We start from the raw sequence: 27,749 nt of genomic DNA on the forward strand, positions 1-27,749 counted from the left end.
AAAAAATTGCAGAAAAACGATTTCGAAATGCTCGAAAACCTTTTTGAAAATTACAGAGAGGATTCCGTAATACTCGGAAACGTTTCTTAAAATTTCACGAAACGTAGCTGCGGTATTCAGAAACGTTTTTGAAAACTACAGAAAGATAATTCCGTAATACTCAGAAACGTTTTTGAAAATTTCATGAACCTCGACTGCCCCATTTATTCAGAAACGTTAAAGGAGTTTTTTTTTTTTTTTTTATTTATTTTTTTTATTTTTTTTTAATTCATTTTTTTTTTCAGGGTTAGCGGAAGCGTTCATCAAATACGATTTCATGTCAATTTTTGGATAAATTGGATGAAAATAATTTTTTTTTTTTTGTTATCGTTTAACTTAGGTTATTTTATCATTAACGCTCGTCGTATCGTTAACTTCGATTATCGTTTGATCTCCAACGAGCTATCCGCCCGTTGGAGAACATTAGCATATCACGTGACGGTCGCCCGCCAACCGTGCGCCTTTGCGATCATCCGGAAAGCATACGCCAAAATGATCAATGGAAACATTTTTATTTACTAATATATTAATTGTATGCATTATTTTGGGGCAACATTAGTTCTCCACTACACTCTTATTAACAATAAATATTTCTTACATAGAATGACTGAGCGTTGAAAATATTTAAGAACCTTCTTTATGTGCCACTTTTTTGTATTTAAATCTGTTCAATGTTCATAAGGGAGTAGAAAAATGTAAATTTTAATCTTCCAACTAGCCGCTTCCCTCGGCTTCGCTGACTACGGTGGATTACATCTGGGGCTTCGCCCCGTACATGCCGCCTGAGGTAGCTAAGTTTGCGAAAGAGTTTCAACTGACGTTTGAGAGGTAGATCCCATTTCTTTTTTAAGGAAAAGATGAAAAATGCGTCGCATCTAAAAACAAGCCTAACTCAACTGGTTTTTGCTCAAATTAAACCACAAGAAAAAAGGTCGTATTTTTTTTTTTTTTTTTTTTTTTTTTTTTTTTTTTTTTTAATAGGCGAGAGGTGGCGAGATCTTGAATCGAAGACGCACGGATGGAAAAAGACAGGCTAAACGTGTCCCCGTTGCTCCAAATGGTAGGAACATCGTTGAAGATTGACGTCGTAATTAATATCTCCGCTAACTGAAGTCGTAGAAAAACGAAACCTATCTAAACATGCTGAACGAAAAATTACGAATCTATAAGTATCTGGTTCGATGGTCAATTCTCTGGTGTTCGAAAAAAGGTTTAGTGACATACATACATGCAATCGAAATTTAATATAGTAGATTGGGGGGGGGGGGGGGAATCGCAGTGTAAAATAATAAAATTTTCAAAAGAGTAAAATAAAAAGCGACAGTAGTTTTCATCGTTCTGCTCAGTTGTTTCTACATAACTCAAAATTACAAAGCTTTTTATTGAAAACTTGAAAGAAATGAGAAATATTTGAGTTGATCATTCAAAAAAGTGACTCAGACAATAAATAAAAAATTGAAAACCAATATGAGTGATTATAATTTCTTAAAAAACAGCAATAAGAACAGATGAAATACAAATCTAAAAATTCCATATTTTATTTCACTTGCTAGTCAAATAGGAGTTAAATTACATTTGATGCAATAATATTGATTCTTAATGCAAAATATATATTTTACAAAAAATACTCAAATGTGATTATAAATAATAAATGATGCTAAATATTTATTCATTATATAATTTTCAGATTTTTCGTTTAAATTTAAAATCACTGAAATAATGTGATTAAATTTAAGGCTCCAAATTTGGCTGTATGAACATTATGTACACAACCACAAACGCATGTAATCATAAATGTATCGAACTAGATACAATGCAAAAAAAAAATAAATAAATAAATAAATAAATAACAGCATAAATGATTGAAACATTTGGTCAGAAAAAATAAATAAGCAAAATCACAAACTTTAAAATTTCTATATCGATAGTATGTGAATGGTCTTTGATGGGATGATCTCACATATTTACAGCTTTCATATTTTCAGTGGCATGTTCCACAAAATCCTGGTTCAGAGAAGTCCTTAGAGATTCCACGCAATTCTGCTATGTATATTCACAAAAAGTAATAACCATCTCACAAAATTGATGAAATTCAGAATATATCATGGCTTAGGAAAACCAACATAACAACAATTTAGCAATATGTAAAGTGAAACTTGTAGTATCTAGTCGAAATGCGCACAGTAGATTTACAAAATACACTTGAATTAAGTTTTTTGTTACCGCAAAAGTTATGTATAACTTATGTCACATGTAGACATTGAAAGCATATCATTCACCAAGTCCAATTCACATAAGGTTCCAAGCAATGAACGGCAACTTAAAATCTGTGTTCACGTAAATGATATGCCATCCGCAAAGGTTAACGCCCCTATATATACGAGCCGACGCATCAGCTTCAGATCAGCCATTTTTGATCGGAGAGTTTTTTTTTTTTTTTATAGCAATCAAAATTGCTCATTATTCTCACGTGACAGTTTTGAATTCCTATGATTTTATTTGCCTCCCTCTGCAACACCACCGTTCCGGCCACCTTACGACCTTACGATGCTGCTCCTCTAGCAAAAAGTCTCCAGGTTGCGTCACTTACTTACTACCTTTACACACACACACACACAAACATACACACACACATACCTAAACATACATACACACACCTACACATACACACACACACCTACACATACACACAACTACCCAGACATACACATACTCCCCCACACACACAAACACACATACACACAACTACCCACACACACACAAACACACACGCCTACATACACACACTCGTGATTGCGAAAAACATAATTTGAATTCAAGATGTCAAAGTTCAAATTATTATTTTTTTTCTGGCAAATTATATTGTTTGGTGATTGTTCACTGTGAGCAATTATTAGCGGCACACACATGAACTGTTTATTAAATAAAATATTTTTTTCCGCAAATGATGCGAAATCCGAAACTTTGCTGTGGTAACCCTAGCAGCGCAACAATGGAAAATCTTATCCAAAATGGCTAAACTTAAGCTGATGCGTCGGCCTATCTATATAGCGGCTCTAGCAACGGTGGTATTCACTCCAGTTGGGGAAAACCTAATTTGACATTGTAAAGGCTACGCAGATCCTAATTGCAGCATTACGACGCTTTCATGTTAAGTTTGCCCCAACTACAGACGATTCGATTTTAGGTCAGACAGCCATATCGCCTGTCGAAACCTCCTTCAACTAAGAAGATTCGGTCGTCGGTCAGTCTGCCAAACTGCAGATCGAAGCCTCCTTTAACCAAGATGATTTGACCCTGGGTCAGACATCTTAACTGAGGGTTGAAGCCTCTTTCAACCAAAATGATTTGACTCTTTGTCAGACAGCTAAACTGCGGGTCGATGCCTCCTTCAGCCAAACTGATTCTACCCTCGGTCAGACTGCCAAACCGCCGGTCAAAGTCTTTTTCAACCAATAAACTTCAACTTGTGGTTTAGGTGTTCGACCTAGTGTGGACTATTCAGGAAAATACGGGCGTATGAATTCTTCAATCAGCAGTTCGGGAGTTTGACCGAGGGTCAAATCACCCTGGTGTGTAAGTCTGTAATTCTTTTACGTGAAAATATCCTTCTAGCAGTCATACTTTCAATAAAGAATATTTTATTGTAAAAGAGGGTTTATCCTTACTTGAATCTTACACACTCACGGTTGTTGAATCAACGGAATCATGAGATGCCATAAAATTACTCATTTAAAATTACCACTATATTTAACATGGATGCTCTGGAGTTCAAGAAAATTCCTACACTGTAAGAAGAAAACTACCAGTTTCTTAGAAAACCTCTAGGAAACTAAGCTTTCATGAAGTTTCTACAAAGTGCGAACTCCCTCGATTCGAGAGGAAGATCAGAATACGGGAACCTCTCCCGTTCGGTAAAAATTAAAACACCCACAGTAACGACACGGACAAGGCTCCTTCTTAAAATAGTGTTCCTTGAGAAGAAGCTGTATCGTTACAGCGTTTTTAAGAAGATGTATCGTCAACGGAAATTTTTATTTAACCCCAGTTTTCTAGAGATTTTCTAGTAAATGAGTTTTATTTCTTTTATTTATAGTGTATTATCTGGGTTCTTGGAGAAGGAAAAATGCAGTATCACTGATTTTAGTTGATTATAGTAATTTCTTGTTTCTTTGGCAATGATAGATTAATACCACTATAATAAAGATAAAAATCAATTTAAAAAATAATAATAATAAACAAATATTGCATTGGGGTTTCAGTTTTACTCTTACATATCTGACTTGAAAAGTTCAAATAATATACATTTTCTTATTAAAATCACAAAATACATTTAAAAAAATAATTTTGCGGATGTAATGTGCATACTAAAGCTAAGAGCGTTTTACATAATTTAAAAGTATTCCCTTTCTACTTTTACATAAAGCATGCTTTCCTACAACATTTATTGAAAAAAATAATAATAATAATGATAAATAAAATATGATCGGCCGCATACTGCTACTATAGCCTTTTTTTATTGCTTTTTTTTCTTTTTTGTTGGCATACTTATGTATATTTCAATTTCAAGACAAATTTATTTAAATTACTCAAATTTATTCAGCATATTCTTAAATAAAAAAGGATAAATGTTTATAGGAAAATTAAAAGAATCTTTTATAAATTAAAAGATCTTGCCATTTTGGTTTGACATGAAATTACACGAATTACGAATTGCTTAACACCCAACGTTTAAATACTACTTTCTTAGAGCCATCGCCATTGAATGAAAAATTTTGTTTTTTAGTATAATTTTGCAATATTAAAAGTCACGTAATATCTTGGTAAAACATATTTGGCAAGTTTCATACATCAAAAAATTTAAAAAACCAAAGAAAGAACGATCGTTAAGCAACCTAACTAAAACATAAGTTGTCGATAAAATGCCGCCTTAGCTACTATTTCAAAGTTTCAATGAAACTCTTTCAGCAGTGCTGAAAATGCTCAGAAAACAACACTCATGTAACTTTTTTTTTTTTTTTCATTTTAATCATATCTTAGCACAAAGCATTTTTTATCATTTTTCTTTCAACATCTTAAAATTTGAAACGATAACTTAAGCGCTTTTAAAGTTCTAAATATTAGTGCTTCAAAATCTTTGAAACATTGTTAGAAGTACTTTTATCGATAAAATGCTATACTCATGTTTGTCCAATAAAGAAAGCACCGAAAAATACTTTTGTGACAATTCGAACGCGCAAGAGAATCATACACAGATTGTACATATGTACACGACAAAAATGCCCGATTTTATAGAAGGCATAGCCTTTTTATGTATCCAGGTGCTGAAAACTTCTTCTTTTGCTGACGCTATTAAACGTTCCATCATTGGCGGATAATTACAGCCAAAGAAGCTTATTTTTACTTCAGTTTTTTGGTAACACCTGACCACAAACGTTGCTGGAACTGTTCTGAATATTCTTTTCAGTTATTGTGTTTAAAAACAAGTCAAGTCTTCACGAGCAACGATGAAAGACAATGGCTTTGCTTAAGTGTTTTTTCCAGCTTCTTATCGCGATAATTTACAAAAAAGTCCTTGAAACAAGGAGGATAAACAGACTCCAAAGGGGTCTAATAGTCTTTGGATTCCAAGTGCTTTTGCTTGAAACTATAAGAGATAAAAAGGAAGAAAATTCTATAAGTTATTTAAAAATTGCTCATCAAAACAAATTCATTTATTAAACAACAAATGTATATTTTGAATTAACTATAATTCGGATTAAATTAAATAAAATGAGAGAAAGACAAGTACGCAACAAAGCAATAAAAGTTTTATTTAAATTACATCCCAGGAACTTCTTAAACGTGTTTACTTCGCCCTTTTAAGAATAAATCTGAAAAACACAGCCCAGATATATAAAGTGGAACTTCAATTATCCGAATTCCAGCTATCCAAATCCCTGATCATTCGCATCGCTTTCAGAATTTCAGAAAACAAATTAAGGTAGATTTTCAGAAATGTAACAAAAAAATGTCATAAATTCCAAGAATAATCTCAAATCATATCTGTACCTCATAACCAGACTAGCGTAAGTCCGAAAATCGCGATTTTCAGTTTATTAGTACATTGTGTGTAGAATCCCATTCCGCATGGAGCCAAATGAACGTAATTCTGAAAAACAAAAAAAAACATTTGTCATTATTTAACAGTGTTAAATGCAAGCCCCATCTTTTGTATGCACCAGGAAAACATTTTCCTTTCCTCCTGTAAAGTAGCGATTAAGTTACTTACGTTAGTCTGGCTCTGAGGTACAGATAATGTTTGGAAGCAACATTGAAAAGAAATTTTCTTAATGCTTCCTTTGTAATACATCACCGTTCTGCAATCATATTTTCTTTTTGTAAAGAGACATTATAGTGCATGCGTTGGCCGATAAATTACGTGTGCTTAATATTTTCAGAAAGTTTGAATGTAGCAATCTTACCTAATAGACTGGTGCATGAATTAAAACAAATTAAAAAAAAAAAACCTTTCAATAACAAGAAGTTCTGTCTAGAACTAAACGAGCCTACTTTCCCGTATACCAATATCGACTTTCTAGTATCTGATCAGTATTCTCAAAATTAGCTAAAATCATAAATTATTTCAAACATATTTTCTTAATATTTTAAGCTGATTTCGAGAAATAAAGTATGCCTCACTCATCTAAAGAAGTAGATACGTAAAAAATAAATAAAAGAACAAATAAAATAGCAGCACCCATAGACTAATAATAAGAGTAGACCGAGCTTTTTCATTATTGCTGATGAAGAAAATTGGTTCATAGATGTATCACGTGACTAGTGGAAGGGCTTGGCGAAGACTTTGGCAGCATGGTTGCTAGATGGCAGCATTATCTATAGTTTGACACTCGACATGTATTTTAAGACAATGTGTTTTCATGAAAAAAAAAATTTCCAAGTGCAGAGATTGAACTGTTTTTTTTTTTAGTTATGCATTATTTTGACACTAGTAATAGTTTTTGGTCACAGTTTTCAGTAACTTTTATTTTATTCGGAACTACTACGTCAGCGTTGGCGTAAACGTTTTGCGTTAACGCAAAAATGTACTAATCGGTATCTTAAATTGAAATTGTAGGTAAAAATCTTACCATTTGCCGATTCGTTTTGGGCGCTTGAATATTTAATTGCTTAGAGAGTTATTGAAATTGACTAAAGAAAATGCACAATATATCTAAACGAGAAACTCACTATTTTAACAAAATATTTACAACTTAGAATAACAAATTTACAAATCGGACTCCATAAAAGATCATTCTTCTGTGTTCCATCAATTTTATTTATTTTATTTCGATCGTCTGCTACGATCAACGCCCGCTGTTGCTAGGATATCCACCAGTCACATGGTTTGGTTTATGAGCAGCAAAAGGGTTGCCATAGCTCGGTCTATTCTTATTATTAGTCTATGGCAGCACCTTTTAAACAAAACAGCTAAACACATTTTTTCCATCAAAAAAAAATCTTCAACCTCTTTCAAAAAGGAAAAAAAAAGAATTCAAATTAAAAGCTCATTAAAATAATCATATCAAAAAAAAAAAAAATCGCTTGTTTTTCCCCTGTTGCCAAAAAAATTTTTAAGAATGAATTAATGTACTTTCAAAAATAAATAAAAACAATAAAATGTCAACTTAAAGAAATAATTTTCATGGTCAAAAAAAAAAAAAAAAAAAATCGTCTGTGCGTATCTTTATGTAGAAACATAAAGGACTCCGAATTTCTCCGCCAGAAACTGAATACATAAATTAAAACTTTAGCTTAAAAATAAAATCACAACATATTTAAAACAATTATTTCACAGTGAAAACCATGGCTGTGGAGTCAGAGTCGGAGTCCATCTGATTTTGGGACAAAAGAGTTAGATTCGAGAGCCGAAAGTTTTAAATTCAAAGACTCGAAGTTGAAATCGGTCATTTCCCCAAAAAGTCCGCAAGTCTGCCAATATTTGCAGAGACGGAGTAGGACTTATTATTTGATACAGGAGTTGGAGTCAGAGTCGAATATCCAAGAGTCGGAGTCAGCCATTTTTCCTCCGTGCATAAATTTTTGCCAAAGCTACAAAGTCAGATTCAAAGTCGGGAAGTCACAGAGTCCGAGTAATTTTCGAGCACAGGAGTCAGAGTTGAAGTCAGGAGCGCCAAAATTATCGGAGTCGGAGTCGGGAGTAGTTCGTAGAGCTATTTCCAACAAAGTTTGTTTGAAGTAAATCCGCCTTTAAGTTCGAAATCTATATTGACTTTCAGTTTCCCCTTAGGCGCTAATGTTTAGAGATTTGAACTATTCAAAATTGAACGAAATCTTGTTCAAATCAAAAAGATATTTTCGATACATGTTTTTCCTCAAAATATTTTCCCTACAAAGTTTGTTTGGACCCACTTAGCCTCTAACTTCAAGATTTATTTTTGATTTGAATTTCCCCGTAGGCGCTAATGTAAGTTTTTTTGAACTGTTCAAAATTGAACGAAAAATTGTTCAAATCAAAAAATGAATTATGATAATGAGATGTCCTTGCCGAGATCTTTCTAACAAAAAAAAAGTTGTTCGAATTGGACTATTCATTCAAAAGATATTAGGGGGGGGACAAACAGACAGACCGACGGACAGACCGACAGACATTTTTTCCCATCTCAATACCCTACTTTCCAATTTTTAATTTTTCAATATTTATCTAACTATTTTATTTGTTTTTGAATTTTTTTTTGTTTTTCAGGATACTTTTAAGATGCATTAAGCCTCCTTTCATGCTTTTTTCTTTTTCCTCTGACTTTTACTGGGAAAGAAGGCTAAAAAATATGATTTGCGTTTTGATTATTGTTCAGTTTAGATTGCAGTATCATTTTAGTGTATTGCCCCCCCCCCTTTTTTCCTATTTTTTACAACAAAGTTAACAACAAACTAGTTGTTGCAAACTTTAAGATTATGATATTACTTCAAAATGTTACAATTCCTTATCTCAATTATTTCCGAAATAATTGTTTTGTCTTCTGTATCTTACCTGCTGCGGCATTGAACAAGTCGACATGCAGATCCTATTTTTGTTGTAGTTCTTGCAAACTTTAAGATTATGCCATTGCTTGAAAATGTTACAATTCCCTATCTCAATTATTAGTCCGGTCAATTTAGACAATGGAAATAACAAAAATTCCGGGAAAGTTAAATTTTTGTAGAGACCTTGGGTTTATCATTACAAATAAAGTGCCAAAAGTCCCCGTCGATCCCATGTGCGCTAAAAAAGTTATTCGGGGTCAAAGGTCAAAATTTTAGGTTTTTTGGATTTTTCTCAAAAACGGTAAGTTTTATCGAAAAGTACCTCAAACCAAAGTTGTAGATCTCAAAATTCTTTATAAAAATGGTCCTTATGATTTTTATCTCCAAGACCAAACCACTTCCCAGACATTGCGTACTCTCAAAAGACAGCCAGTCACTTACAGAATCCCCTCTACTCGCATGGCCTTGAATAACATCTGGCTATTCTAATCCGTGTGGCATCGTTCACTTACCCGGAGGTGCCCAACCCACTAAGGGCATGGGCGCACACCTCAATATCGTGGAGCCCCCCCCCCCCCCCTCAAAAACAAGAGCCTTCTCCAAAAACTGAGAAAAATACCCCTCAAAACAATCCCCCTAAAAATATGCTTCTTTTAGAGTTAAATGAGCAATTCGAGTGAATAAACGTATTTATTACAAGCGTCTACTGTTTGTGCTGATCAATATTTAAGAAAAATGTCACAATTTTGCTTTATTTGCAACAAACTTTTGACTGAAGGTGAAACTGTTGTGCTGGGCAGTCGTGGAATGCCAACTTTAATCGATGCAAGTGCCGGGAGAAGTTATAAGAATGCTGATTATTTAAGATGTCAAAAGTCCGTTACAATTCGCGTGGATTGCACAAAATCATACACCCGGAAAAGTTCAATCTTTGCAGCAACGTGAGGATTTAATTTCAAGGCCAAATACTTCAAAAGTAAGTCCTCCTCGTACTGTAGCGCGATTAGGTAAATTTGAATCCAGCTTTTGTTTTCAAAAACACTGCTTATTTTGTGGCTGTGAAGCGGATGAGGAGGCTGAGAAGAAGAAAGCGCAGAATTATCGCAGAAATATTCATAAAGCAGCGACTAAATCATACTCAACATTAAAACGTGCAAGGGCAGCTTTTGACACACCTCCGAACGATCTTTAGCTAATATTAAAAGGGATTCTTTGAATGCAAGTATAGAAAATTTAAGAATTTTTCTGTGATAATTTTGCGTTTTGTTCTTCTCAGCCTCTTCATCCGCTTCCTCGACACAAAATAAGCAGTGTTTTTCACAACAAAAGCTGGATTCATATATACTTAATACCGCTCTAGTACGAGGTGGACTAACTTTTGAAGTCCTGGATATGTTCATTAGGGTGCATTGAAAAAAATCAAAATTCGATAAACGCTAAGTAATAACCCGGAAAAGTTGCCTTTTGTAGAGAAATTTGGTTATGCAAAAGGATTTCCGCCTTGAAGTTGATCATAAATGCTTGGAAAACTGGAAAAAGTTACAATAATTTCATCAAGTATCAAAATTTGATGTTATCGCTCTTAAGAGCAGGATTTTTGTGTAGATTACACATTGTATAAGATCATTTTAATAATAAACTGTATTTTAAAGTTCCACACATGCGTTGAATCTTGAATTTGACCAATACAGTGTCAGAAATGATTAACACAGTGTTGCTCCGTACCTAGAGAAAAAGCATTAGAAGTTATGATTTGTAAAAGTTTGCTTTCATATTAATTAATTTTTACATGGATACGGAAAAAAAAGAGCAATAAAAGCATTTCTTATCTAGTAAAAAAATTTTAATTCTCCACTTAGCCCATAACTTTGGCTCAAAATGTCAAATTTACCTATGATAGAGAACAAAGGTTAAGTATAAAAATTTTAAAATATAAATGTGGCTTGCTACAGCCCACATAAGTCACCATTTAAAACAAAAGACGTTGCTAAAGAAACTTTAATGGGTTTTGAGCCCTCAAACTGTAACCACATTAATTACAATAAAACATAAGTTTGGCGTGCGAGTTTAACTATTTTGCTTCTCATAATTTTCAGTCTTGATTTAAATTGTGGCTTGATGGCATTGTGGCTTAATATTTCTAGATTCTAATCTGAATCGAATAAATCCATCCCTTTTGGTTAGACAACAAACTGTACCTGACACTTCTTTCTCTTACATATCGTCTCGCTGCTTAAGTATGACATGTGAGGTTTTGAAAGCCATACCACTCAGTAGGTACCCCATCAAGCAATTTCTTTCAAAGTTTTATCGAAAGTCCCCTTTTTAAAAGAGGGAGCTGCCGAGTTTTACCAGTTCAGCTTATCAATGAGCTCATAGTATTCTCTCAGCTTCAAAATTGAAATCTGGAATTATAAATGTTCTTTGTCCATCTTCGAACTGGTCGTCGTAATCCGTCTCGAAACAAGTTCTCTGATGGTCATCCGCAATACCTAGTGTTATATTTTTTAGATTCCTCAAAGTAACCAGTTTGCAGAACAAGAGCTGATGATCCAAACATAATACGATGAGAAGTTTGAAGAATTCGATTGCATTGCGAAAATTTACAATTCCAGATTTCAACTTGAGTTCTTTAATAAGCAGAAGTGGGAAAACTCGGATCATCTTCTTAAAAAAGGAATATCAGATAAAACTTTAAAAGAAATGGTGCTTGATTGCGTGACTATTGAATTACATGATTTCCAATACCTCACGTTACACTAAAGCAGTGAGACGACGCGCAAAATTAGATGAAGAAGCGTCAAACACAGTTTGTTGTCTAACCAAGAGAGATGGATTTTAGAACCTAGAAATCTTAACTACAATGTATCACTAAGGCCAAACATTGTCAGGAGTCAAGATAATAATGCGACTCGCCAGCCAAACTATGTTTCATTGTATGAACAGTGGATGCAGTTTGAGAGCTCAAAAAACATTTAAAGGGGGGGGGGGGGTATTTAGAGGGGTATTTTTCTCAGTTTTTGAAGAAGGCTCTTGTTTTGAAGGAGGGGGGGTTCCACGATATTGAGGGGTGCGCCCATGCCCTTAGTGGGTTGGGCACCTCCGGATACGTGAACGATGCCACACGGATTAGAATAGCCAGATGTTATTCAAGGCCATGCGAGTAGAGGGGATTCTGTAAGTGACTGGCTGTCTTTTGAGAGTACGCAATGTCTGGGAAATGGTTAGGTCTTGGAGATAAAAATCATAAGGACCATTTTCATAGAGAATTTTGAGAGTTACAACTTTGGTCTGAGGTACTTTTCGATAAAACTTACCGTTTTTGAGAAAAATCCAAAAAACCTAAAATTTTGACCTTTGACCTCGAATAACTTTTTTAGCTCACATGGGATCGACGGAGACTTTTGGCACTTTATTTGTAATGCTAAACCCAAGGTCTCTACAAAAATTTAGCTTTCCCGGAATTTTTGTTATTTGATCACTATTTTTATGTCTAAATTGACCGGGCTATATTTCCCAAATAATCGTTTTGTCTTCTGTATCTTACCTGCTGCGGCATTGATCAAGTCGACATGCAGATCCTATTTTTGTTGTAGTTGTTGCAAACTTTAAGATTATGCAATTTGCTTGAAAATGTTACAATTCCTTATCTCAATTATTTCCGAAATAATTGTCTTGTCTTCTGTATCTTACCTGCTGCGGCATTGAACAAGTCGACATGCAGATCCGATTTTTGTTGCTCTGACAGTATAACTTCCAGCGGTTCACTTGTCATCCTCTTCACCTCCGATAAAGTTGCCGTGCAGCGAAGCCTCATTTCCTGCTTCTGAAAATGCCTCTGCCGAACCTCGAACCGTAGCCCTAGTACTGTGGATTCTTCGCCGTCGTGGTAAACTATTGGTTCTCGGGGAATTAAGTAGTCAAGGCGTGCCTATAGGAAGAACATAAAATAATATTTTTGGGAATGGGGTTGTTTCTTTCAGTCAAAAGTAGTACTTTTTGTCACTGAAATGGATAGAATAATCGAAAAAAAAAAAAACATGGACTCAGAAAAACACTTTCATTTTCCCAACAGTTATTTTTTAATTAATTTTTTGAACTCTCCGATTCTTCAAACAAGGCGTGGTCTTTATGACGACACAAATGATGTACTATGGCGCATCTTTCTACCGCATTCCCACGTTATGATATCAAGAAGAGAATTGCAATTGCGCTCTACGCTTGCTATCATTGCTATCAACCATAGCGTTGAGTAAAGATGTGAATTAAATATTTTGGACCGTGAATGGCAACACTGAATGGCATTTCATCATTTGTGATGTCATCGACAGAAGCGTTAAACGATAAAAGAGCACCGATTTAAGAAATTTTGTAAAAATATTAAACTTGAAGAAATTATTTAAGAAATGGTCAGATTCTATGTTCTTAAGCATACTCTTTCAGAAAAAAAATAATTTTAAAATTTTGGAAACCACCCCATTATGCTCTTTACAAAAAAAAAAAAAAAAAAAAAAAAAAACGATGCATTATTTAAGCCAACAGTTTTCAATGGGTCCGAAGTCGTCTGTTTGGTAAACAAATAAATGATCAGCCCTAAAAACATAAACGTAATGGGACGGTATGCAAAATAAGCAATCATGTTGCAAAAATAGATATTAATATTATTATCTGTGTGAAGCTATATGAGGTAACAAGAAATATTTTTAAAAAATGTATTTTTCTTTCCCTCTCTCTCTCTCTTCTGAATTTTTGAAACCGAGCAATTTGAACTAGGTATTAAATTTGTTTTTATCAAAATAGTTTTCAAACGTAGTTTTTAAAATCTACAAGATTTCTTTAACATGAAAGATATCCTATCAAAATGCTCTCCTTTCAAAATGTCACCCCCTTAAGGGGACCGTGGACCTTGAAAGCTTTTTCTTTTGTTTATTAATTTTGAAATATAAAACTGGGCATAAAAGTAAGTAAGTTTATTAGCATACAAAATATCAAGACAAAAAAATGCAACAATATAAAAATGTAATTAAAATTAAAAAATTTTAAATCTAAAATAAAAATTTTAAAATGTTCTATGCGACTCAATTTTTGCTCTTTTCTCAAACAATTTTCATTTTATCAAAGAACAGAACATTGTCAAGAACTTTGGGTATCAATTTAACGATTGGTCCATTATTAACGGCACAATATTTTTTTTTCGCGTAAAGCAATAGTTTTTATTGCGAATATTACATAAAAATCAAAACTTTAATATTTTTAAGCAACATAAAATTCTCTTTAACCTTAGTGCATACCCAGTTTTATCAAACTACTACCAAAGTATCATATTCTGAAATTTGAAGCATATCGAACAAAAATTAAGTCGCATGGAGCTTTTTTCAATCTGTGTCGCATCGAATTTTCCTATCCGAGATAAATGACGTTAAAGTCTAATTTCACCTACTTTTCATGTTCTTCGTATTTTAATACCTCCCGAAAGATAATTTCACGATGACTAAATATTTGACATTAATACCAATGTAATAATTTATTGAAACTTAGTTTACATGTTTGACACTTAGTTTTACTTAATTTTTCGAAATTGTTTACATGTTTTACAGCCATTTTAATGGAAAATACGCTCTGTTTACTTTTTTAAAACGCATATAACTTCGCGATAAAACATCAGATCAACAAGAGGTTTTTTTCATACGATTCAGCACATTTCATATATTGTTACTTCCACGGAATAAAAAAAATTATATTTTTGACCGATTTGAGCTATTTGGAAGGTCTACGGTCCCCTTAACGCACGAATTTGTTTCCGAAAAACTGGCAAAAAATGATAGATTATTTTTTTTTAATGACGTAAGATAAATACAAGTGTAAGGTTTTTTTTTTTTTTTTTTTTTTTTTGCAGTTTCAGTTGTGGAGATATGACTAGGGAGTGAGGGTGGGTGAAAGTCAAAAAAATTATTAAACAAACTAAGTGCAAACGATTTACTTGTGTGAATTTTGACTTTAAAAAAATTAAATTAAATGAAATTGTCATACTTACGATCACAGGAATGGCTGAAAATTCAGTTTGGCAATTAAAATGGATACGTTACCTTTTTCACACCAAAAAACAACTCTACGCAAGAAAACGTGTTTTACACTAAATACAAGAACGCACGTGTCAAATACAGGCAATTGCGTTAAGTGTTTATTCCACCTTTTAGTTATTTTGTTCATTTACTTATCAAAAAATCTCATATAATTGCTACAAAACGACTTTTATACGTTTCTTTTAAACATGTTGCCCAACGCTTTAAAAAAAAAAGTACAAATTCTATTTTAATGGTAAAGATTTTTAATGCGACGTGGCAGAATTCCCTGAATTGCAGTAAAATAATGCTTGGAAGTAGGGATTGCAATACCGAACCAAATATGCGATACCGGTATTCGGTATTTCAAAAATGTGATACCGAAATACCGGTATTGATACTAGTATAAGGATTTTCTCCAAAAAAAAAAGTAAGATAAAGAAAAGGATATTTTTTCTTTGCCATATTTTGTAATTTTGTGTAATTTTTTTTTTGCATAAAGTACATTATTTATGAAAACTTAGTTGGTGCAAATGATAAATGAAGGAACAAATAGTAAGAAATGAATAATAGGAAGAAACATAATGCATCTATTGAACTTTCACTAAGCCTGTAACTCGTTTTAGTATGCCAATTTCCTGCAGATGAAAATACTCTTTCTGTATTGACACTGGTCGATGGTACTGTTAGTAATACGCGATACACCTCCTTTAAGTGCCTCGAAGTCTTTCATCTTAAAATAACTCGGTCTCTTGCTTGCTGGTTTTGAGATGAATCATTTTGTGTGTGTGTTTCTTTGTATTGTGTGTACGCAGTTTTTTTTTTTTTTTTTTTTCTGAACTACAGCCAGTTGTAATTTCTTTTCGAGAGACAATTCTTTTCTAATATTAACGTCATCTTCAACAATTTCTTCCTGATCAGGTTAGATTCGTGTTTCTGTTTTATTAACTATTTGGTTTGAAAGTTCTGATGAACTTCACTAAATTTGCCACTTTTTTTGGAACTGTCTTTTATTCGTTTCCTTTTCAAAATTATTTACAACTATGTAAATATCTAAAAATATGTTTCAGTTTATTATGCTTTTCCTCTATGTAAATTTTCAAGGCACTTCATAATTGCTAAGTGTTACCACGTCAAGAATACAGATTAGCAAGACAGAACAGTATCTCAATACCGGTCACAATAAATCAGCAATCGTTATAATAACAAGAAAAGAATTTTTATAAAATTCAGTACAGTTGAATCAAACATTAATGTCATAATACATTGTCGTAATTGGTGGTTGGAATAAATTATTCATTGCACAAATATATATATATATATATTAGGGTGTCCCAAGATATAATGGTGAAAAAAAAAATTGTGAAATCGAATACGCATACCCTCCAAATTTTTTCCTTTTCACCTCAGAAACATGAGAAAAAAGTTTTATTGCAATAAAATAACGGGAACCCGTGCCGACTTGAGGTCAAAGTTGGACCTGAAATCCTGTACAGCGACTACAGTGAAAATATTGCTAACTGTATAATTCTTTACTACACGTGACATCAATTTATTTAAAGCAGATATTTACAAAAATATTAGACTACAAGAAACATTACTGTACATATTTTTATTTCAATGTTTGCTTTTTGCAGTCAGGATAGAGCGTCTGGTGCTCTTGAACGTAACGTAACACAAATTGTTTTTGTTTCTCATCAGTTGTAAGCAAACCATGAAAGTCCTGCATCATTTTTACCTCTTTTTCAGCTGCATCGTTTACTGCTCTAAACATTGAGACAGTCTTTTTCACATCAAAGAATGAAATATTATTGACCATACCATAAAAGCTGGATGAATTTTTGTAGAGCAGCTTTTGAGATAATTGGGTCCACATTTTCGTACACTTTTTCAAAAAGCACAAATCTTTGTTGGGTGCATTGACTGCCAAAATGAATTGAAGCCATGGTTTCACGTATATTGTTACTACAAACAAGCAGACATCAAACAATGTTTCATTTTCCTTCATATTTAATTTTAGTTGTGAACTAAATAGTAATAGTTTTAGCGAGTAAATCGAGCCGTCCATCGAGCTTGGTGCATGGCTCCCAGCTCGATGGTACAGTTATGGTACAATTCGGAACAACTCCGCAGCTCCTCCATAGCACTGTATTTTAATGGGAGAGATCAGTTCATGTATATGATGGCGGCAAGCAAAGGAAAGCATTTCTCTATCAAATATTTGCTCAAGAATAGCGCAAGAACCACTTCAAGGACCTGTTTTGGAAGCTGTAGTATCACAACAAGAGAGTTTTGAACTTTGTCTTCGAGATTCCAATCTAAAACTGCCTTTCAAAGAGCCCGTTTTTGTTCTTTTCTTGTAGAATTATCCAGTTTAAACTCAGCAATGAGTTTTTTGTCACATCCTTATGAAATAACTATAGATAAGCGATATTCTTTTGATTTTTGAGCGCTCAAAGCAGGCAACATTTTCATATCCCAAGGTAAATTCACTACATGTGGTACCTCGTACTGAAAACCAATTTTATTCTTTCCTCGTGCTCCTTCCGCTTTTCGGTTCGAATTCTTTGAATTGAAGATACCTATGGGAAATTCATCAATGTTACACCCAAGTGCGTCAATAGTAGCTTCAAGAATAAACACATAATCTCGTATACTTGGACACCTGTCCAATGCATCAACTGACTTCGGAGTAATAAAATCGCTCCTCATTACATATTTACTTGTTCCAGGTTCTGATAATTCTTGTTCCAGGTTCTGGAATACTTGTTCCAGGTCTTGATATACTTGTTCCAGCTTCTAATATACTTGTTCCAGGTTCTGATAAACTTCTTCCAGGTACTGCTTTAAATGTTTCAGGGAAATCTTCTGAAGTAATATTTTCACTAGAGCTCGAAGAGGAATTTTCTTGTACAGGTTCATACAATTCCGAGGATGTTGAAGCGGAATCGTATTTCAAGCACCTGTTTTCTTCTTTGACAGCTCAAAGTCGAGCCCTTTCCTCTTTGTCGGCCAGTTTTTTATCCACCTTACCAAAAGTGACCACGTCGGCCGTTCTCTCTTTGGACTTGCAAGAAAATCCCACCTTCAGCCATTTTGATTAACTGAAGTGCATCAGCATGAGCAATATTGAATAAATTGTTTAAATATACTCTCAAATTCTTGTTGTCGCTGCCTGAATACTTCTTGCAGTCTTTTGTTTTAATTTTTTTTTGTAAGTCTCTCCAAATTTGATACAGGTTTTTAAGGTTATTCACACAATTTGGCAACGATTTGGTGGGAATGCGTGCCTTTTCCCAAAAGATGATGCATTCCCGAATAGCGAGATTTGCACTTTCACTGATGGTTAAATTTACTTCTAGAATGTTATAAAACAAAACAGACAGAATTTGTCCGTTAGAGGGAAGTTTCAAACCTGTAATTTGGTGTTTTACGACTCCTATTAAAAATATCTCTTTTTTCGAACTTCACAACTCCAGTGTCATGTTTCGTTCCCTATGGAACGACTATATTGCGCTCGCTGACCGGAATGTATTCGTACTGACACGTTTGACGGTTCGCGTCGCCAGCGTTCGTTTGCTTAGGAATACACGTGCTATTTGCACGTTTAGGCCTTTAGGCGCAAGTCGGCACGGGTTACCGTGTTTCAAATTGCATGAAACTTTTTTTACAACGGTTTTGATGTAAAAGGAAAAAAATAAGAGGGTATGCGTTTAAAAAAAACGACTTTCATTTTTTGGGACACCCTAATATATATATATATATATATATATATATATATATATATATATATATATATATATATATATATATATATATATATATATATATATATATATATATATATATATATATATATATATATATATATATATATATATATATACACACGTAATTACACTTAAAAATAACTTTTACAAAAAGGCGAGTATCAAGGATGTTTAAAATATAAAAACATGGCAGACATAAATGCACGGAAATGCAAATCATCCATAGTGGTGAAAGTATCATTTTGTAATCTTTCTGCTACTTGTATTCATTGATATTCCATCACTTCGAGCTTTTGAAGCCACATTTTTAAGCTAATAGATAGATTGATTTTGGTACTGTTTTATCAAAAAAGATATTTACCTGTAAAGTAACAGTAGATATCTAATAAGTTAAATTGAAAACGCTTTGCCTAAAAGATATTTTTTGTTTTCAGCTAATATTGAAAATACCGGTATTTGTGACCTCAGCAAATACCGGTATTATGAAATTGAAAAATAGCTCCAAATACCGGTATTCGGTATACCAGTATACCGGTATTGCAATCCCTACTTGGAAGGCTCTAAAAAACTGCAATTTCTCAGAAATATTTCTAAATTGCAAACGCTTCGATATTAAATAGTTTAAATTCTTTATTGCATTATAACTTCTTTTCATGAAGTAAACATTGTCCTTACAGTTACTTTAATGCAGAAGATTATGGGTTATTTCACGGAAGCATGAATTTTGCTCTACATGTGACAGCAAATATATTTCATTAAAAATAATTAGGCCCATGAGTGCCAGATCTACGTCATTAAAAAAGGTACAAACTTTTTCCACCGAAGCACATGACAGCGAATAAACTAGTATGTTGTGGCCATTACGAAACTTTCTTCTATATACTTTTTATGAATTCTGACCCCTCCCCATGCTTGAGGAGAAGGCAACATTAATAGGAAAAAGAAAACTGCGCACACAAAAAACTTGAAGACCGTCCCAATGTCAGAATTATCGCAAAAGCGAAGCAAAGAACGAAAATTGAAAGTTATTTTAAAAGCCTTGCTTGAATTCAGTATAAAATTTATTTGTTAACAAACATAAGATGGCAACAGTTAAGAATTTTAAATCATTGCGATAATATTTCCTATCATTTCCATACAATCGAAATCACGAGAAGTACGCAGACGACAGTCTATTACGATTTATCTTTCTTATTGTTATATTGATAAAGCTATTTTATTCGCAAAAAAAAAAAAAAAAAAAGCACCTCTTGAAGCGATTGGGGCCAACATTGAACCAACGTTTATTTACATATACGTTCACATTTATTCCAAATTTCATCTAGAACGTAGCATTACTTTTTGAGATATAGCGTTCGCAATGAAAAAAAAAGAACGTTCGATTGCACCACTTCTTTTTCAGTTTTTGACGCCAAAATAAAATCAGCTCTTGTAACCTCTAAGGGCTACTTGTCAATAAACTTTCGTTTGATTCCGTTCATTATTTCTTGAGATGAGCAGACAGATAAGCAGATAGATCCTTAAAATTGGTTATCTAGTTTGGCGGGAAGCTTTTTGCTCACCAAGCAACCACCTCAATTAGAAAAGCTTCCCGCCAAACAAAATAAACAATTTGAAGGATCTATCCATATTTCTGAGGAGTTGAAGGTGGGAGGAGGTTCTAACGGAAGTAGGTGTGATGAAAGAGGAGAACAGGGAGGATGATAGTTTGGCAGATACTTGGCGGGCAAACTAGATATCATGACTTTTTAAAGCTGAGGGTTTTTGGTTTAGGATAAAGGCTTTCTTTTGGGGGGGGGGAAGAGTTAAAGGTTTACTTGGTGGGGAAATTTTTACAACAGGGTTGTTTTTGCTGAGATAGGTTAGTTTCAAAGGCATGTCTGCACCTCTACAAAATTTTGTTCAAATCGGAGATGATCGGATGGAGACGACGAGGTCACTTGGAATGACACAATGATGTTTAGTGTTTGACGCACCTTTTGCTACCTGTTTCCTACTAAAGCCTGCCCGACTCAGATTAAATAATAGCGAACCTTTCCTACCTGCTGTGATGTGTTTACGCAGAACAATTTTAGGCCTTTATATTATGACGTAGAACTGAAGCTCACGCGCTCTTGCTCTAATGGTTTATAACGGCAATGAACAAAAATTGCTGTGTAGGAAAACAAACGAACGTTTTGTGTCACCGGATTGCCTTTGGTCTCAATTAGTCTGAATAATCAAGGTTGTACGGAACTTACTTCTTTGTCGTTGATGTACCAGTGCAGTTCCGCAGGTGGCTGCGATTTGGCTGCAGTGCAGTTGAGGTTGACATTATCACCAACTCGGTAGGTGCGTTTCCCGCCTTTAATGCTGGGTCCGTCTTTCTGCTGATCTAGGAAGAAGCAAAATTAGAATCAATGTAATTCGTTACCGGACGTCATTCCTTGCCAGTTGATGACAATTCGAAACTAATGGGAATGTCAAGAGCATTGGACGTAATAAGCATTTGGAAACCCACGGAGATATTCCGAGTTTATTTGTGAAGCAGTCGTGAGCAGAAGTAAATAAGTTGATTAAGTAAACTGGGAAATAGTTTTTTACGGATCAGCCACTTTAAGAGTACATTGAGGGAAAACCAGTGAACTTGTCAATTTCAACCAACTGAAATTTGTTACTTTATGCATTTTATGAAGCAAATTCAATTCTTAGACAGTCACGTAGTTTGTTGATGACACAGGAGCGAATAGCATTATCTGTGAGATACAAGTTCTGAAGTACTTTTGGTTTGCTATTGCATATCTTAATATATAAAAATCTTCTGTGCGGACGTTTGTCACCATAAGGCTTTTAAACGGCTGGACCGATTTTGATCAAATTTTTTGCGTGTAATTAAGTTATGGCAAGCATGGTTTCGAAGCGCGATGGATCGAATCGGAAACGTTTTTGATAATGAATTAATTAATTTAAACATTGGATGGCTATATCTCCCAAATTATTAATATTTATTTTAACCTATTGTTGAGCGAGAATTTAAATAAATATTTAACCCGTTGCCAAAGAACAATAAGAAAGCCAGCTCTGCTTTTTGTAATGAAATTTCCTACTGTGACATGTCAATTGAGTATAGATAAAACGTAGAGAGAGAGTGAAGCCTTCATTTCTTGAAAGCAACGATTTTAGGTCCAGTGATACATTTTAAAGTAAAGTACTGGAAGAAATAGCATTTCTTTCACTAGGTTCACGCAAAACGCGTATTTTTCGTCGTAGTTAAACCACGTGACCGGTTCGGTGCTTTAGGTTTTCCTAACCCAATGATCGGATAGTACCGTGCATAACAACATTTGTTTCTCGGTTCAAATCGATTTGGCACCAATGGCAACAGTACTTTAAGGATTATCAAACTAATCAGTACATTATTAAAGGAAAAGATGGTGGAATTTGAAGACGAAACAAATTTTATTTTCGTCCAGATTAATTACAACAGGGTAGTTCTGTACACACAAGATCACTGCAATTAGGCAAATATATGAAGTTTTCTTTCAAAAGGGACCGCTAATCGGTTGGAGTTCGCTTCGCTCACTGATCGGCTGGATTACCGGAACGTGGTGGCTTGGCGACCTCGGCCATTACAATACAGTTGCATGATTGTTTACTACTGTTAATGTAATTTATTGTATTTTTTGCTCATTTGGTGAAATATTTTAAATTGCAAAGAATTGTTTTTGGTTTTTAAAGAGTGTTTAGTCATTTTAATTGAAGAACGTGTTTATTTTACATCAGGAAAGGGGGGAGCGGAGTGATTTTCGCTTATTCAGGGAACTGTTTTTACATTTATCATTTTTTAAACGATATCCAATCGATTGTTTTATTCTTTTTCATGTGGGGGGCGTTGCAGCGGGATTTCCCGTTTTTTTTTAGATGGTTAGTGATTTTTTATACTTAATATTTGACGATGATTTTTATCCTTTGAGTATGGCTAAAGGAACAAACCATACAATATCTGAAGATCTTTCAAGTACGCGAGAAAAAATAGTTGATAAAAAAACTGCTCAGTGGGCACTAGATAAATCAAGTTGTAATAAATATACGCATTCTGACACCAAGTACACAGCTTAAAAAAATTTTTATTTACTTACTTTTTCAACAAAACTTCTAAAACACTTGATAGTTTATTGAAATTTTTCAATTTACAAAGTTTTAACCAAACAACGTCTGTCGGGTCCTCTAGTCTTAATATATAAAAAATCTTCTCTGCGGACGTTTGTCACCCTAAGGCTTTTAAACGACTGAACCAATTTTGATCAAATTTTTTGTATGTAATTAAGTTGTGGCAAACATGGTTTCGAAGCGCGATGGATCGAATCGGAAAACTTTTTGTTAATTAATTAATTAATTTAAACATTGGATGGTTATATCTCCCAAATGATTAATATTACTTTAACCTATTGTTGAGCGAGAACTTAAATACATATTTAACCCGTTGCCAAAGGACAATAAGAAAGTCAGCTCTGCTTTTTGTAATGAAATTTTCTACTGTGATATGTCAAATGAGAATAGATGAAGCGTAGAGAGAGAGAGGGAGTAAATCCTTCATTTCTTGAAAACAACGATTTTAGGTCCAGTGATACATTTTAAAGTAAAATACTGGAAGGTTCACGCAAAATGTGTGTTCTGTCGTCGTAGTTGAACCATGTGACCGGATTGGTGCTTTACGTTTTCCTAACCAAATGATCAGAAAGTACCGTACCTAGCAACATTTGTTTCTCGGCTGAAATCCATCTGAGTTTTGACACCAATGTTAGGAATACTTTAAGAATTATCAAACTAATCAGCACATTATTAAAGGAAAAGATGATGGAATTTGAAGACGAAACAAATTTTATTTTCGTCCACATAAATTACATGGTAGTTCTGTACACAAAAGATCAGTGCAGTGGAAGATCTTTGTCTTTGGTGGAAAGAACAAATTAGGCAATACATATGAAGTTTTAAAAGTTTTCTTTCAAAAGATCAGACCGCTAATCGGTCGGAATTGGCTTCGCTCACTGATTGGCTGGATTACAGTAATGTGGTGGCTTGGCGACTTTGGTAATAAACAATAGAGTTGCGTGATCATTTGTTTACATTTTAAAGCTACTGTTAATGTAATTGATTCTATTTTGTTTATTTGGCGAAATATTTCAAATTGCAAAGAGTTGTTTTCGTTTTTAAAGACTTTTTCGTCATTTTAGTAGAAGAATGTGTTTATTTTACTTGGGCGGGGGGGGGGGGGGTAGGGGTTGAGTGATTTTTGCGTATTTAAAAAACTGTTTTTACCTTTATTATTTTTTTTAAACGATATCCTTTCGATTGTTTTATTATTTTTCATATGGGGGATGTTGCAGCGGGATTTCCCGTTTGTTCTAGATGGGTAGTTAGTTTTTTACTCTTAATGTCTGAGGACGCTTTTTATCCTTTGAGTATGGCTGAAGGAACAAACCACCAAGTACGGGAGAAAAAATAGTTAATGAAACAACTGCTTCGAGGGTATTAGATAAATCAAGTTGTAATAAATACTATACGCATTCTGCCTTGCTGATAGTGGCAAAAGCAAGCAATGGGGTTATTTCCTTCAGTCAAAAGTAGTACTTTTAGTCACTGAAATTTTTTTCAACAGAACGGTTGAAACACTTGATAATTTATTGAAATTTTTTAACTATTCAATTTATAAAGTTTGAACAGAGCAACGTCTGTCGGGTCCTCTAGTCTTAATAAATAAAAATCTTTTGTGCGGATGTTTGTCACCATGAAGCTTTTAAACGGCTGGACCGATTTTGATCAAATTTTTTATGTGTAATTAAATTGTGGCAAGCATGGTTTCGAAACGCGATGGAAAGAATCGGAAACGTTTTTGTTAATGAATTAATTAATTTAAACATTGGATGGTAATATCTCCCCAAATGATTAATATTTTTTAAACCTATTGTTGAGCGAGAACTGAAATAAATATTTACTCCGTTGCCAAAGGACAATAAGAAAGCCAACTCTCCATTTTGTAATGAAATTTTCTACTGTGATATGTCAATTAAGAATAGATAAAACGTAGCGACAGAGAGTGAAGCCTTCATTTCTCTCTTGAAAGTAACGATATATATTTTAAAGTAAATTACTAGAACGTTCAAGCAAAACGTTCTGTACGTCGGTACGTGTAGTCGTAGTTGAACCATGTGACCGGATCGGTGCTTTAGGTTTTCCTAACCAAATGATCAAAAAGTATCGCACCTAGCAATTTAAAGACGAAACAAATTTTATTTTCGTTCAGATAAATTACAATAAAGTAGTTCTGTACACAAAAGATGAGTGGTGGAAGATCTTGATCTTTGGTGGAAAGAACGAATTAGGCAATATATGAAGTTTTAAATGTTTTCGTTCAAAAGATCGAACCGCTAATCGTTCGGAGTTCACGTCGTTTACTGATCGGCTGGATTACAGTAACGTGGTGGCTTGGCGACTTTGGCTATAAACAGTAGAGCTGCGTGATCATTTGTTTACATTTTAAAGCTACTGCTAATATAATTTATTGTATTTTTTGTTTATTTGGCGAAAGATTTTAAACTGCATAGAACAGATTTTCGTTTTTAAAGAGTGTTTAGTCATTTTAGTTGAAGAATGTGTTTATTTTACATCGGGAGTGGGTGTGGGGGATGAGTGATTTTCGCTTATTCAGAGAACTGTTTTTACCTTTATTATTTTTTCAAACGATATCCTTTCGATTGTTTTATTCTTTTTCATATGGGCGGGATTTCCCGTTTGTTCTAGATGGGTAGTTAGTTTTTTACACTCAATATCTGAGGACACTTTTTATCCTTTGAGTATGGCTGAAGGAACAAGTCATTTAGTTCGAGAGAAAAAATAGTTAATAAAACAGCTGCTCATTGGGCATTAGATAAATCAAGTTTTAATAAATATACGCATTCTGACACCAAGCACAGCTTAAATCATTTTCCTTTTACTTATTTTTTCAACAAAACGGTTCAAACACTTGATAGTTTATTGAATTTTTTTATCTTTTCAATTCACAAAGTTTGAACAGAACAACGTCTGTGGGTCCTCTAGTACAAAATAAAACAATGCAATCTAAACACAAATATTTTACAATGATGATTTTTTTTTTCTTTTAGTGACTATTACTATAAATTCTACTATTTCAAATTCCTGCCAAATTTTCAACATGTACAGCATACTTCACTAAAGTAGTTGAGTGGAGCGTAAACGCACAAAAATGTTTATCTTAGTTAACTATACAAAATACTAAAAAGTTGCCACTTGAAATTTCCATGAAATTGTTAAGGTTTCATTAAGAAGTTTTATCGCAAGTATTTCCCTTTTTTTTTTCTTTTGCGTGGAGAAAAAACTGATCAAGCGGATTTGGCTTCATAGCCAGTTTTAACACCCTCTCATCCTTTGTTTCAAAATATTGTAACGGATTCGGTGCGACTTCCACTTTCTTGAAATGAAGACACAGTTCTTGATAAAACACAGGAAATTTATTTACACTATGTACAGGAAAGATCTTCAACAACTGCTAAATTATTCATCAGCAATTAAGCAATTATCACACAACACCGTAAACTCAACGTTTACACACGTATTTACTTCCAAATACGAAAACAACACAGCGAAAAGCCTCGCAATAAACAGAGCAAAAATGCACTCAGTTCGAAATCTGAATCGAAACTAAACTGTTTATCCATCGCTAACGGCTTAAATACACCGAAAAGAATTTTCTCAAATATTCCACACGCTTCTCGAAATGCGTTGACCGTTATCAATGAAAAGAAAGAAAATAGGGGTCGTATACTTTAGCCGAATGAAAAAGGGGTTGTATGTTCATTACGGGAAACTATTTACAGGTTACGTTCCTACAATATTTACTATTTACAGGATTTGTAACATTGCCCCCTTCCTAAGGACTGCACGTCCCGGGCAGTACAATCCCCAGAAAGGGTGCCAAACTTCTATCACAAGTTTACAAATATACACATTAATTAACAACTAACAGATACAGAAAACACAATAATAACAAGAAATATTACTAAACATTAAAAGCAAAAATTATCTACAACTTTTATGTTATCAACCATGGTTGTTTACGTAATACTCATGAACTATGGCCATAGTATGGGGCTAAGCGATCATAATGTACAACCCTAGGTTTTGCATTAGGTGATTTTTGGATCCTCACTACGACGTCATTTAGCCGTTTAAGGACTTTGTAGGGTCCATCCCAATGCGACTGCAATTTGGGTGACAGACCTTTCCGTCGGATGGGATTCCATAACCAAACCTTGTCGCCTTCGTTGAATTCATGTCCAGTAGACCTTGTGTCATATCGGGTCTTCATCTTCTCCGCCGCGATGTTGATTCGCTCTCGTGCGAAGTTATGAACGTCTTCCAACCGGGCCTGGAGATCCTGGATGTACTCCTCAGGCGATGAAGGCGCATCCGGAGGACGACCGAAGACGAGATCACAAGGTAGCCGAAGCTCTCGTCCAAAGAGCATCTGAGATGGGGCATATCCGGTAGTCTCGTGGACAGCACTGCGGTAGGCCAGCAGGAACAAAGGTAGCTTCTTGTCCCAATCCTGTTGATTTCTGGATACCATAAGTGAGAGATTATTCAGGATTGTGCGGTTAAATCTCTCCACCATGCCGTCCGATTGTGGGTGTAGTGGTGTTGTCCTAGTTTTCTCAATTCCGAGAATTTGACATAGGCCCTTAAACACAGCAGAGATGAAATTCCTCCCTTGATCGGAATGAATCTGCAAAGGTGTTCCATATCTCGAGATCCAGTGTTGGACTAGAGTCTCTGCTACGGTGGTAGCCTCTTGATC

At 34.2% G+C, this 27,749-nt stretch overlaps 1 protein-coding gene across 1 annotated transcript in view; it reads right to left on the reverse strand.

Moving 5' to 3' along the window:
- Window positions 1-5,523: 5,523 nt before the first annotated feature.
- LOC129226908 (uncharacterized) overlaps window positions 5,524-27,749 on the reverse strand; it is a 71,341-nt gene continuing 49,115 nt past the window's right edge. Inside the window, exons 6-8 of the mRNA XM_054861537.1 lie at window positions 21,136-21,269; window positions 12,757-12,994; window positions 5,524-5,686 (exon numbers count right to left, since the gene is read on the reverse strand). Coding sequence (XP_054717512.1) covers window positions 5,601-5,686; window positions 12,757-12,994; window positions 21,136-21,269 — 458 coding nt within the window. The 3' untranslated portion in view covers window positions 5,524-5,600. The remainder of the gene's footprint in view (window positions 5,687-12,756; window positions 12,995-21,135; window positions 21,270-27,749) is intronic.

The sequence above is a fragment of the Uloborus diversus genome, chromosome 7 (genome assembly GCF_026930045.1).
Source record: "Uloborus diversus isolate 005 chromosome 7, Udiv.v.3.1, whole genome shotgun sequence".
NCBI lineage: Eukaryota > Metazoa > Arthropoda > Arachnida > Araneae > Uloboridae > Uloborus > Uloborus diversus.